The sequence below is a fragment of the Arvicola amphibius genome, chromosome 4 (genome assembly GCF_903992535.2).
Source record: "Arvicola amphibius chromosome 4, mArvAmp1.2, whole genome shotgun sequence".
Taxonomy (NCBI): Eukaryota; Metazoa; Chordata; class Mammalia; order Rodentia; family Cricetidae; genus Arvicola; species Arvicola amphibius.
Genome location: NC_052050.1, coordinates 4,905,879 through 4,919,748, shown reverse-complemented (window position 1 = coordinate 4,919,748; position 13,870 = coordinate 4,905,879). Strand labels below are relative to the sequence as shown.

Genomic DNA, 13,870 nt, shown 5'->3' with positions numbered 1-13,870 from the left:
TCCCTCCGGTTAGCCACTGGTCTTCTCTGTCCTTCACCCGTGGCCCCAGAGAGAGCAGCTGGCATCTTACTGAGGACCATATGAGCAAATACTTTCCCTTTGTCCTGGGTACTAGGACACCCAAATCCTGCTTTAATTTCACCTGGCTCCTGTCCGCTGTTTTATGCCTGCCACACACCCAGCTGTTAGGACTGTTTTACACAGAGGTGAGTTCACGGAAATGTACCACACATCTCTCCTTACCTCATCCCAGGCCCTTTGTCTCCGATTTTTTCTGGAATACCCGGCCCCCTTTTAATTTTTTTTTCTTTTTGCATTGGCTTCCTTATTTTGTGTGTGCCAGAGAGCACTCCTGGAGGCCAGAGGACAATTTGTTGGAGCTGGTTCTCTCCGTCCACCATATGGTCTCTGAACTTGAACTCAGATCACCTTGGGTCATCAGGCTTGGTGGCAAGTGCCTCTGCCTGCTGGGCTAAGTCGCCAGCCCTCGCCTGTGTTCCCGAAGGGCGTGTTCGGCAGTGCACAGGATCCCATTTTTTTCTGAAGACAGGGTCTTGCTGTGTAACCCAAGAGCCCTTGAATTTACTATGTAACTCAGGCCATTCGGTGGCAATTCTCCTGCCTCAGCCTTCCAAGTATTGGGATTACAGGTGTGCACACCACGCCTGGCTAAACCTTGACTTTAAGAGAAATCAAATGCTGTCTTTTGTGGCCAAGCAGCCTTTGTTTATCCCTGTTGTGGTCTTGTTGCTGCTGCCCGTTGGGCGATCCCTGTTTCCTGGGAGGCTGGGGGTGAGAAGATACAGAGGCAACGACACAGAGAGATTTCAGTGTAAAGGCTTTTCTTTACTGTAAAAGGGTGGGGTGGGGTCTTTATTGGGTTAGGGAAATTAAGCTGCCACAGAAACGTATTTTTGGTTGGTTCTTTTGGAACTGGCGGTCACTGCTGGCGTGTTGTGATTGGCTAGGCGTGCGCGTCATTAATTGCTGTGCTTTTGGACCCCTGAGAGGTTGTTTTGGCCAATTTTGCTTATTCACTGTGAGTTTGCATGCGCTTTCTTGCGCTTGCGCTATTGCCCTGCCTCATGTCCCAAAGCCACCGCTCTTTTCGTCTTCCCTCTGTCAGTTTCATGGCTTTACCTTTTGCCTTTGAGTCTATGCTCCATTTTGAGGTAACTTTGCCATGTGGTGGGATATACAGATTCAAATTCTTCCAATTCCTAGTTAACCACACTGGGAGCCGGGTTTGGACCCCTTCTCTCTTTCTTCGCATGTGGATGGCAAATGCCCTGGATCACTTGTTCACAATGCCTTCACCCTCCTCAGAAACACCCTCCCTATTCAGCAATGAGGCTGTTGTGGGTGTGAGATATCTGCCTGGACTCAGATGTCTCATCTCCTTCACCTTTGTGTCATCCTGATGCTGGTACCATGCTGTCCCCACTCCTCCTGCTGCACATAGACCTGGGGTCAGCTGCTCTGTGTAACGAGTCTTTCTTTGGGCCACCAAGTCCCAAATAATGACACGGTGACTTCTTACTAAGTATAAAAGCTTGGCCTTAACTTAGGCTTGTTCCCAACTAGCTCTTGTAATTTAAATTAACCCATTTATATTAATCTATATTCTGCCAAGTGGCTCATTATGTTTTCTCAGAACTGTGTGTCTCATTTCCTCTGTGTCTGTCTGGTGAATCCCGCCTCTCCCCAGATTTTCTATCTCTTCCTGCCTATCCTTTCCTGCCTAGCTATTGGTCGTTCAGCTCTTTGTTGAACCAATCAGAAGGTGCCTTGGCAGAGATGCGTCTTTACAGTGCACAAGAAGATCCAACAATAGCTCCTTCTGCTGATATTCTTTTCCAAAGTTATTCCACCCATTTTAAGTGCCCAGAATTTCCAAATGGGGTTTAGCTCACCCTGTTCATTTCTGTTGCAAAGCCTTCTGGGCTTTCCGTTAGATTTTTTTTGGTTGCCTTGAATTTTTTATATGTTCTGGAAATGAATATGAAAAAAATCGTAAGAATAATTTGAAGTCAAAGCTGATACCATCTTCTTCCAGAGAGGAATCTTTGATTCCTAGCTTGTTGCTGGGGCCCTAACAGTCCCAGGTCATTCCAATAATTTATATCAATTGAAACAATTCAAGTCAGAAGTGGCACCTGTGGGGGCCACTCGGGTTCACTTCTTTCAGCTAATACCCTACTTCTCCAATCTAGAACTTCCACTTCCTTCTTCCTTCCTAGATGAAAGGAGGTATATGCGGATGAGTGGATGGAAGGACAGATGGACAGGGGATGGACGGATGGATGGACGGATGGAGACATGGATGGATGAGTGGGGTGGCTGTGTGGATGTATGGGTGAAAAGGTGGATGGCTGGCTGGCTGGCTGGCTGGCTGGATGGATGGATGGATGGATGGATGGGTGGGTGGGTGGATGGACAAGGTGGGTGTAAATAGGTCAATGGTTGGTTTGACAGACAGGTGAGTGGATAGGTGAATGTGTGAGGAAGTTCCAGAGAGTTCCACAGGTCCTCAGGGCATTTAGACTTACAGATACATTTAAGTACTGGGTCTCCTTGGGCGTCTTTGGAAACCAGTCAGTTCCATGGCTAGAACCAACTCTAATGCCTCTGGTTTAGCTCAAGCCCTGCACTTCACAGATGAAAAACTTGAGCGCCAGAGAGGAGAGGGACCTTGCCCGTGTCTCCACAGCAAGTTAACAATCACCCCACAATGAGCCCCTGTCTTCTGACCCCGGAGCCGGGGTGCCCGATGTACCAGCTCTGCCTTATGAGTGTGAGGGAGGCTCCATCGTCTCCCCCTCCTCGTGCAGGGCAAGGAGAAGTTCCTGGCCATCCTGAACAAGTACATGGAGATCCATGGCACCGTGTACTATGAGAGCCAGCGGCCCCCCGAGGTCCCTGCCTTTGTGAAGAACCATGGCCTCCTGCCACAGCCTGAGTTCCAGCAGCTGCTGCGTAAGGCCAAGGTGAGGCTCTGGGACCTCTGGCCACTGTCCCACCCCTGCAGGCCACAGCCACGGATGACGGGCATCCACCAAGCTGGACATTTCCATGTGTTCTGCCGCCCGGAATCCTGGCAGACACGCAGGTATCAGCAGCCTGGGCCCTCCATTGGGAGGGACTTGGGGAGTGAGAGCTGTACTGTCCAGCTCTCCCCTCTCCGTCCCAGAGCTGGGCAAACTGTAAAAGCTGCGGAGGGGCAGTCACGCAGGCTGAGGAGACCCTGGCTGGGTCTCCATTGGGCCATTGGTTCTGGAGGGCTGCTTCTACGAGCTCCCAGAGTTGGATCTCTGCAGCTACAATTGGTTCACTGGGGATGGCCCTGGAGTATCCTCTGAGGCCAAAAAGTCTCCCACGAGCATCCAGTCCCTCCTGGTCTTTCCTTAGATCTCTCCGATATGTATGTGTCGGGAGCAGGAAGGATGAGGTAACCTTACACAGCGGCTCAGGTCTCAGAATTACTTATCAAGCTCCTTCCTGGAGCCGGTATAGTCAGTTACAGGATGAATATTTTAACACCTTCTTTCAAAGGTCCTTTCAGAGCCTGGGATAGCCGGGGGGGGGGGGGGGGGGGGGCGGGGGGGACACACACACACTGCCGCCTCCTTCCCCACCAAAAGTATAGCTTGATGGAGCAAGAAGAGGCCATTTATAAAGCCAGACTGCTCGTTCCATAATGGGGAAACTGAGGCCCAGGGAAAGGAAAGGTGTGTTTATAGCCCACAGCGACCCGTCTATACTGCCCCTGCAGTTTCCTATGAACGCTGAGACCATCCCTGCCTCTCTGGTTTCTGGAGTCCCGGGTTGATGTGGCCCAACCTCCCTGACCACTGACTCACCCCACCCAGTTTTTGTTTTAACATTTATTTACTTTGGTGGGGAATTGGGGTCAGGCGTGTACTACAAGGTCAGAGAACAGTTTCTGGGAGTCGGTTCTCTCCTTCCATCATCAGGGGTGGTATAAGTGGGTCTGGGGTCCCAAGAAAATGACCGCACAGTGCAGAGTATTTCATGAAAGTCGAGTAGTTTTACTTCTGCAGAGGGAGCACAGCCGTGTAAGGAGCGCGCTGGGTTTGTATTTTGAGTGCAGAGGGGTCCTGCGCCTCAGTCGAGCCGGTCTGAGCACAGCGTCGCTCTTAGACGCAAAACGCAACCTTGGAGAGCAGGACGCAATCCTCGACACATCCTTTTATCGAGTTTGAGCCCAGGTCCTCAGGTTTGGCAGCATGTGCCTTTACCCGTGGAGCCATTTTTGCCTGCGCTCCGCTTCCAGCTCTTTATAGGGTTCGGATTCCCCTACGAGGGCCCGGCTCCCCTGGAGGCCATCGCCAACGGCTGCATCTTCCTTCAGTCTCGCTTCAGCCCGCCCCACAGCTCCCTCAACCACGAATTCTTCCGGGGCAAGCCCACCTCCAGGGAGGTGAGCAGAAGGGCCAGATCTGGGAACTTGAGAAGGGGGACCGAGCGTTGGGTGCGGAGAGGGAAGGGATCAGGGTGGGTGCGTGAGCCAAGGCCAACTGCAGGCTGAAGCAGCCACGGGTTGGTCGCGGGCAGGTGTTCTCCCAGCATCCCTACGCAGAGAACTTCATCGGCAAGCCTCACGTGTGGACTGTCGACTATAACAACTCGGAGGAGTTTGAAGCGGCTGTCAAGGCCATCGTGAACACCCAGGTGAGATTCTGTGACCGCGGCTCTTCCCCGCAACTGGAAAAAGGAACTTCCTAGGGAACTTGCCTAGGCTTGCAGGGCTAACCTTGGAAAGTACTCCAGCCGTTCCTGCTTAGCACAATCCTGAATCGGACCTCATGGACTAGAAAGGGAGGAGGCGTGAGTCCCCACTCCCAAACTTGGTGTGTGGGTAAGGGGAGAGAGTGACTCTCTGCCGTGAGCAGCCTGCACACCCTTATCTGGCAACTGTGGGTCAGAAATCATTTCCTGAGCACCAGAGGGCCAGGCCCTGCAAACAGTCTTGGCATGAGTTAGGAACGTAGCAGGTGTTCTCCAGGGTGAGCCCTACCATAGGTGTGGGGAGGGCTGTGCCCTTCAAGCAGCTGTCAGTAATTGTAACTGTATACAGCTGTCCTGGAGATGCTGGCTCTCTTGCAAGTTCAGCTCAGCAAGCCTGGCGGGGGCTAGGCCATGTGTCGTACAGGTAGGTATGTCCCCGGGACTGGCTCAGAGACTGGCTATTGAATACTCAGAGCAGAGCACTGGGGCCCCTTTAGCGAGTGTGGGAGGCCTGGTGTGTGTGCATATGAGAGATGAGGGGAGAGAAGGCCGTACATACGTATCACAGCTTCCAGTCACTCCTTGGGCTTGTTATGCCCAGATCCGTGAAGTCCCCCAAAAAACCAACAAGGAGACCGAGTCCCGTATATAAAAGCAAAGAGCCTTTATTTTATGTAAGTTTGCAAACTCAGTCTCTCCACGTGTCCAACGTATTGGAATAATCAGAGAGCCACGAGCTCAGCTGGAGTTGGGTTTTTATAGTAGTAAAGGTGGGGATGAGGGGTTTCTAGGGTTCAGGACCCCTGATTGGCTGACATTTGTCTAGAGGTGTCCTGGTAGTATGTGCTGGCAGGTGATCCTATCTACAACGGTTAGAACATTAGGAATTTCCTTTGGATGGTTTGTTCTTGGGTGATGCTCAGGTAATCTTAGTTTATGGTCCTTCCTGCAACCAGGTATTGCTTCAGGGTAAACTACTGAGACACAGGCCTCCATTAAGCTTATTATAGCTAGGCCCAACACTGGCAGGTGATAATGGTTGGAAGAACTTTCTTTGAGTGGTCGGTTTCTGTTTAGCTTCTCATGGGTGGCTCCTACAGGCTTAGCACTTTATTCCGAGAAAACTTATTTCTTTTTTTAAAAACGTATTTATTTTATTATCTCTATTTATAAGTGTGTGTGTGTGTGTGTGTGTGTGTACACCCACATGCACATGCACATTAGTGTGAGCACTCTCAGATGCCAAAAGAGGGTGTCAGATCCTGTGGAGCTGGATTATAGGCAGTTATCAGCCATTGTTGTGGGTGCTGGGAACCAAACTTAGGTTCTCTGTAAGAGCCTCAAACACTTTTTAAAATTATGTATTTCTTTTTATTTTATGTGTATCACTATTTTGCCTGCATGTATGGTTGTGTACCAGGTGTGTGTCTGGTGCCCACAGGGATCCATCCCCTGGAACTAGAGTTACAGACAGTTGTGAACCTCTTGCAAGAATACCCAATACTCTTAACCGCTGAGCCATCTCTCCAGCTTCCCCAAGAAAACTTATTTTAAAATGTTTTGGGCTGAGTGTTTCAGAGGTTTCCATCCATCTTGGTGGGGAGGGCATGGCAGATCACGCGATGGACAGAAAGCGTGGGAATATCCACCCGCGCTGGCTGGCGCCTCCCTTGTCTCCCTTTCATTCCATCTGGGCCCCACCCATCTGGTGACTCTGCCCCTTAACTGTCTCTGGAAGCATCTCAGATACACTCAGAGATGTGTTGCCTTGGCTTAGGAGCAGGTGATTGTGGGAGGACCCAGCATAGGGAGTCACTTTGCTGGTGGCTTCTAAGCGATAGGCGGTGTCAATGGAAGAGAGTGTCTCATTATTTACCCTTTGAGGCTTATTTTGTCTTAGAAAACCAAAACAAAATCCTGAGCATCTGTTCAATTTTGTTAGTTAATCTAAGAATTAAAATAAGAACAAAAGACAAAGGAATCCAATAGGTATTCTCCATCTCAGAGGGACCTCAAATCAGCCCCCTGTAGACTAGAGGGGCTTAAATATTACAAAGACAGGAGGGTTGGTGGTGCCAGAGCATCCTGGTCTGTATAGCCTCAGACAAGAGGATTGGGATTTCCAGGGTACCCTGGGCTGCATAGTGTCAGACAGGAGGATTGGGATTTCCAGGGCACCCTGGGCTGCATAGCCTCAGACAAGAGGATTGGGGGTTCCAGGGCACCCTGGGCTGCATAGCCTCAGACAAGAGGATTGGGGATTCCGGGGCACCTGGGATACATAGCCTCAGGAAGGTTGGGAGTTCCAGGGCACCCTGGGCTGCATAGTGTCAGACAGGAGGGTTGGGGGTTCCAGGGCACCCTAGGCTGCATAGCGTCAGACAGGAGGGTTGGGGGTTCCAGGGCACCCTAGGCTGCATAGCCTCAGCAGGTTGGGAACTTACAGCTCAGAGCCTGTGCCAGCCACCTAGGCTGATTTCTTAGAACCAGCCGTGGCCTCGAAGTCTGTGTGTCAAACAGGCACTCTGGTTAACTGACTTGTCGATAAGTTTCTGAACAGCTGGCTGGGTCTCCAGGGAATGTAGCCACCATAAACAAATGGCCAGACTTGTTCTACAAGTCTTCACTTCTTCAGGGAGGGAGGAAGGAGGAACCAGGAGGCTGGTAAAGGAAACCAAAGCCTCCCAGGCCAGCACTCCCCACCCTGCAGAAAAAGCAGGGCTTGGGCTGTGGCTCCTGCCTGTGAATACACGGTCCAGATGGGGATGTTTCAGGTGGGAGGACGGGAGGTGACATGCCACCTCTGCGTGACCTCCCACATCGCCCATTTTCCGCGGGACTAGTCCTTGTCACTGTCAGAAGATGACAGCCTCTTCTGCAGTTTGACCCAGTGGGGTCATCTCCAGCCGCTGCTCCTGGTCTGGCTGGAAATGCCCCTCACACAGGAGACCTTTGAGTTGCCTGTGACAGGAGCTACTTGCTGTCACTCTGGAGCCCAGGAGCCTCCTGTGGAGAGGAATCCTCCTCCCTAGGCTAGTTGTTTATAGTTGTTTCTAAACCTTCCCCCACAGCCCTGAGAGGCATCCCAGATCAGAGCTCAGGGGCTCCTTGAACTCTGTTCTCAGTGTGGGGGTTCCGGCCTGGACAGCAGCTGGCTGCAGGTCGTCCCAAGCCGTCAGCTCAGAAACCAGACAATGTGTGACAGGGCTGAGTCTGGGAAGGTAGTGCAGGTTTCTGGAGCAACACGGCTGCTGGATGTGGGCCCTGGAGGATCTCTGAGCCTCAGCCTCAGGAGGAGGAAATCTACCCATAATGTCTGGCAGTCATCCCTGGGACAATCAGAACAGCAAGCAGCATACTGCTTTTTGAGGGTCAGAGGCAGCAGGACCTGAGTCAGAACGAGCAGTGGCTGTCCCCTCTTGGGGACGCTTGGCTAATGTTGACATAAAACATGACTCTCACCTCAAAGAGATTGCTTATTCTGATGCGTGATCTTGACTCAAGAACACAGATTCAGGTTACCCCCAATACTGTGTTCCAAGGTGGTAATAGTTTCATGGAGTTTTGTTTAAATACACAGAAAATCATGCCTCAACATACTTCAGATGCATTGGTGGAACTCTTAGCTGGGCAGGTCTTGGAAAAGCAGGGATCTGTAGATGGTCTTGGGTGCTAGCGGATGCTATTCTTAGCTTTGGGGCTTGAGGCTGGTAAAAATTAGGGATCTGAGGGCTGAAGAGATGGTTCAGTGGTTAAGAGCATTGCCTGCTCTTCCAAAGGTCCTGAGTTCAATTCCTAGCAACCACATGGTGGTTTACAACCATCCGTAATGAGGTCTGGTGCCTTCTGGCCTGTAGACACACATGTAGACAGAATATTGTATACATAATAAATAAATACTTTTTAAAAAGAATTAGGGGTCTGTTTGGAGGTCTGCACACCAAAAGCAGTCATGCCATAGTCACAAGGACATTAGGTCAGACACGGAGGTGATTGACGAGTGGCTTTTAAGGGGACAAGATAGCTCAAGGTCTGCATCTGTGCCATTCCAGCTCTCCGTAACTGTGGAGGTTCGAATTAGTCAGCCTGGTTGGGATCCTTAAGGTTCTTGTGCTGGGATTAAAGGTGTGCGCCACCACTGCCAGGCTGTTTTGTGTGTTTTGTGTATATATTTTGTGGGTTGTATGTGTGAGTTGTATAGTATGTGTATACGTGTGCAGGTGCATGTGAGGTCCAGGATCAACATCAGGCATCTTTCCTCTCTTAATCTCCACCTTCATTTTTTAGAATAAAATCACCTCTCTGCTTGTTTTTATGTTTGTTTATTTTATGTGCATGAGTATACTACCTGCATTTGTACATGTGTGTCACATGCATGCCTGGTTCCTGCAGAAGTCAGAAGAGGGTGTTGGCTCCCTTGGAACTGTAATTAGGGATGGTCGCAAGTGACCATGTGGGTACTGGGAATCTAGCCTAGGCCCTGTGCAAGAGCCTTCATTTTTTGAGTCAGGGTCTCTCGCTAAATCTGAAGCTCATCCATTTGGCCAGGCTGTCTGGCCAGTGAGCTCCAGGGATCCCCTCTCTCCTGGTCCACACTGAAGCTGGGTTTACAGGAGCCTGCCGCCATGCCTGACTTTTTTGCAAGCTTTCTGTGCCCTACCTACTCCACTGATCTGCTTAGACTAGGTTGCTGTACCACTTCTAGATGTTTGCACAGATGCCACGGGGCCTCTCTTTGGGGTGTGCATCTTATGTAGCCACGTGCCCAGGCAGGAGGTGTGACAAGATCCATCTTGTTCTTTCTAACTGGGATTTGGTGTGAATGCACTGTACCTTGCGTGGGATGCAGGATGAGGGCGGATGCTTCTGCATCTGTGACCGTCTGCCGACAGACCCCCTGTGGCACCAGCGGGGCTGGGTGCTCAAGCCACAGTCCCCACCTTCAGTGGCTTTGCAGGCTCATGCAGGAGATGGGGAATGGGCAGGAAACGGTGACTCGGGAGCTAGCCTGTGCTAGGGGAGGACCGCTAGGGTGCTGACAGCCACTGAGAACACATTTATTCCTCATCCAAGGACGGGCAGGCTCAGGATGGCTCAGGGGTAGGTGATGCCTGAGAGGGGATGAAGTGCTGGGCTTTGCAAAGAGGAGAAGAGTGGTACAGCAGGGATGGATGAGGCCTGGGGAAGGTGGAGCCGGAGGTCTGGACTGTACGAATCCTAAGCTGGCACCCCTGAGCGTATCCCTGGGAACAGGCAGTGTGAGCTAGTGGAGGGGCCAGGTGGATGGTTGGCTGGCTTTCCGAGCTGAGAGTGTCAGTCTGGTCTCTGCTGCTGCCCATGGGTATGGCCCCAGCAGCCAGGTCCCTCTGCTCATCTCTTCCACAGGTAGACCCTTATCTGCCCTATGAATATACGTGTACAGGGATGCTGGAACGGATCCATGCCTACATCCAACACCAGGTGGGTCACCCTGCTTCCTCTCTCCAGGGACTTGAGGTTGTCACTCCAAAGCCTATGCATTTAAAGTTGGGGCCATGTTGATGCTGAGGTCTCTGTAGACTTCAGTCATAGGCAAGCCATTCATCCAGCTCCTCATTCCACCGTGGGGACTCAAGATGGGATCCAACCGTCACGGATATCAGTCCCCACCCTGCCCCACAGGCCGGGTTTTCAAAATATCATTTCTCGGTTTAATAACTGAGCGAATGGAATAGACAGAAGTCCCTGCTCACCATCCTCAAGGGAATCAGTGAGATGGGGCCTGGAGTAGGGGTCTGTCCTGAGAAATGGGGGACACCCCACTCTTGTGTCAGCTCAGCCCTGCCATGCAGCCCCAGAGAGCAAGTAGCAGGCAGGCAGCTATCTTCTCCTTGGCAAGTTCAGAATGCAGAGAAGCCAGCCAGGGAACTGCAGGTCAGGGGACCTGCCTGGACCTGAGGAGCTGAGCTGTCATAAGCTGCAGATGGCCTGAGAGAAAACCAGGAGATGCAGACCTGTGGGGCTTGGGATCCTGGGGACAGCGGCTGTGACTGCTAGATTTAGGCAGATGCCGTGTGTATCTGCACTTTGACCAGCCACGGTGTGAGCATCAGGACCTGAAGACCGGTTCTGAACTGTCCCTCTATAGATAAGAATCTGAGATCCCCGAGAAAAGCCTCAGACACTAGCACAGGGTTCTATCCCCGGGCTGAGCAGGGCTCATGGGCCTCAGGCTAAAGCCCTGTGGCTGACCCCAGAAGTGAGGTCATGTAGGGTAGACAGCTCCCTATCAGGTGAGAGTTCAGAGCCCACTTCTGCCATCCAGTCTTGAGTCCCTGGCGTACGTCCCCTCCTCTTCGTGCAATAATTAGCATCCACTCTCTGGGCTACTTGGTATTATGGGAATAACACTTGAGGCTGCTTAGCATTCAGTAAGTGCCCAGTAGTGGCTCTTACTGAAATTGTAGTGCTGGGCACTCTAGAGAAAAATCCATTCCCTTCCCTAATACCTCTTTCTTCCTGACAGGACTTCTGTGCGGGTCCAAGCCCGGTTCCACCCAGAGCCCACACCTCCCAGAGTCCCTTTGTCTTAGCTCCTAACGCCACTCATCTCGAGTGGGCCCAGAATATCAGCTCAGTTGCAGGAGCCTGGCCCCCTACCCACTCTCTACGGGCCTGGCTGGCGGCCCCTGGGAGGGCCTGCACGGACGCCTGCCTGGACCATGGGCTGGTCTGCGAGCCTTCGTTCTTCCCCTATCTCAACAGCCAAGATGCATTCCTCAAGTGAGTCTGAGGCCCCGCCTGTGTCCCCACCTTACCACCTTCCTGGTTTCCCTGTAGTTGGGAGTTTAATGCTTTTGAATCAGCCAAGAAAAATCCACAGAGGACGTCCCTTCTGGTCTTGCCCTTTTCCACCTCCTTTGGTCCCTGCCCAGCCATCTCTGCTGGTCACCAAGACTCCAGGCTCATAGGTTCTCTGAGCTCTGACAGATGGATTTAAAATTGCGACTTGTGTTTCCTTTGGTCCAGGGAAGGGGTGGGTCATGCTAAGCTGGGGCCAGCTGTCACCCACTCACCGAAGAGTAATGCTGCTGGTGGCACTTTTACAGGCTGCAGGTGCCCTGTGACAGCACAGAGTGGGAGATGCATCACTTGTACCCCGCCTTTGCCCAACCCGGCCAAGAGTGCTACCTACAGAAAGAGCCGTTGCTCTTCAGCTGTGCCGGCGCCAGCACCAAGTACCAGAGGCTCTGCCCGTGCCGTGACTTCCTCAAGGGCCAGGTGGCCTTGTGCCAAGGCTGCCTGTGAGGTCGGAGGCCACCTGCCCAGCATCTGCCCACCCCCGGTTGGCAAGCACCAGCACTTTCTGAGCTGCAGCCAATGCTCATGGCGCGTCTCCTGGCTGCAGCCTTTTTCCCTGGCCAAGAGCAGGAAGAGGGGGCTGAGGAGGCAGCAGCTCCATCCTAGGAGGCTCCTTGCCCTCATGACAGGACTCATGGCTAAGCAGATGGGCTGACCTACCTGTCTGGTGTGCCTAGGAGTACGTGAATAGAGACCCCTTGCTTTCTGAGGTCTGGATCAGCTGGAGACATGACCCTAACCACTCTTGGGCCCAGAATAGGCTTTCTGATCCCCAAGAACATGGCCGTGTTGCCCCCTAGTTCACCGGAGGTATCAAGAAATGGAGAACAGGCCGCAGCCACGCTTGTGGTGAGGACCACATCCTCCTCTTCTGATGCAACAATTCATGCAGGGCCAGTGTGTCTGTCTATAGCTGTTCGATGTGGACAAAGGGCAGAGAACTCGGGGAGCCTGGGGGAGGGACCCTGCCCTCCTCCTGGTCTTTCCTCCCTGTCCCTCACCCCTGCTTCCTCCAGTGGGCTTCACTTTGGGCCTCTTCTGAGACCCAGTTCTGGCATGATCTGTGACTGGTCCACAGCCTCCCCCTCTGCCCCTCCGGGAGCCATCTCCACTACAGTCTCTGACAACAAACAGGCCCAGACCCCGCCAAGGCATCCTCTGCAGTCTCTGATGCCACTCCCAGCCTCCCGGTATCTCCTGCTGGGATGAAGTTTCACCGTGGTCCCCTTTGGCTGGTTCTGGTTGCACATGTCTAGCCGACCTCATGGCTCCCACCCATCCAGGCCCCACCTTCGTCATTCCCTCCTGCTTCCCGCAGCCTCAGGCCCTATCCAGACTTCAGTACCCATCTCTAAGTGGCATGCCCACCTCCAGTCCAGGGTCACCCTTCCCTCTCCTACCCCCAGGGCCTGCCAAGTCCAGCCAGGCCTCCAGGAACACTGCCATTGCTCATGTATGGCCCGCCCCCAGCCTCGTGAAGGCAGCTCCCTGGGCCCAGACAGTTATAGGGAGGACCAGCCTGTGTGGGACTTGCGGGTGCCCCCTTGGCCTGGTTAGCCCCCGTGGCAGCGGAACCCAGGGCAGCAAGAGACCTGTGATTCCGAGGATTTGACCGTCAGAGGAAAGCAATAGAGACATTCTTCTCTCTTTTTTTTAAAGATTTATTTCTTGAAATAAATATTTTATTGGGATGTGAGATGATAAAGAAGAAACATGCTGGTGCTGGTTTGTTTTTTGTTTGTTTGTTTGTTTTCCTGGAAGCTCCAGGGCTCGCCCAGCAGAGGGGGACTGGCTAGGGTCCCCCAATGCTGCTCTGTGTTGATGGAACATGGCACTAGGGGCTTGGCTGGAAAATGAGGTGCTGCCTGCACCCAGAAGAAGTCCTTCCAGCTCTGTGGCCACAGGATCCTCCTGTCCGTGTTCCCTCTGTACCCACCCACCTCAGCTGGTCTCTCAGCGGAACGTGGGGGTGTGAGGCCAAAGAGCATCAGCCCACTGTGGAAGAGTTTTAGGTCACCCACCAGAGACGTGCTGGTGTTTTGGGGGTTCACTGTGTAGGACTCCGGGCTGGGAGTGTGATATCCGAGTTCAGCCACCCTATCAGATGTACGCCGCCCCACTCCTGTTACAGGGGGGCAAACCCTAGGTGGGGACCATATCCGAGTTCTCACTGCCAGCTCAGGTGTCCTGTCAGATGGTGTCATTCTCTCAGGTCTGTGCCTCCCAGCTCCTGTGTTACAGGTGAGCAAACAGGCCACACGGCTTGTGACATCAGGACCAT

General features: G+C 52.6%; 1 protein-coding gene across 2 annotated transcripts in view; it reads left to right on the top strand.

The window, feature by feature from the left end:
• The window catches only part of Mgat5b (alpha-1,6-mannosylglycoprotein 6-beta-N-acetylglucosaminyltransferase B), a 65,268-nt gene extending 53,232 nt beyond the window's left edge, over positions 1-12,036 (top strand). For both annotated transcript variants that reach the window (XM_038328256.1, XM_038328255.1), the window contains 6 exons: positions 2,832-2,987; positions 4,295-4,441; positions 4,576-4,692; positions 10,135-10,209; positions 11,255-11,511; positions 11,838-12,036. In XM_038328256.1, the coding sequence (XP_038184184.1) occupies positions 2,832-2,987; positions 4,295-4,441; positions 4,576-4,692; positions 10,135-10,209; positions 11,255-11,511; positions 11,838-12,036 (951 nt within the window). The remainder of the gene's footprint in view (positions 1-2,831; positions 2,988-4,294; positions 4,442-4,575; positions 4,693-10,134; positions 10,210-11,254; positions 11,512-11,837) is intronic.
• Positions 12,037-13,870: the final 1,834 nt, after the last annotated feature.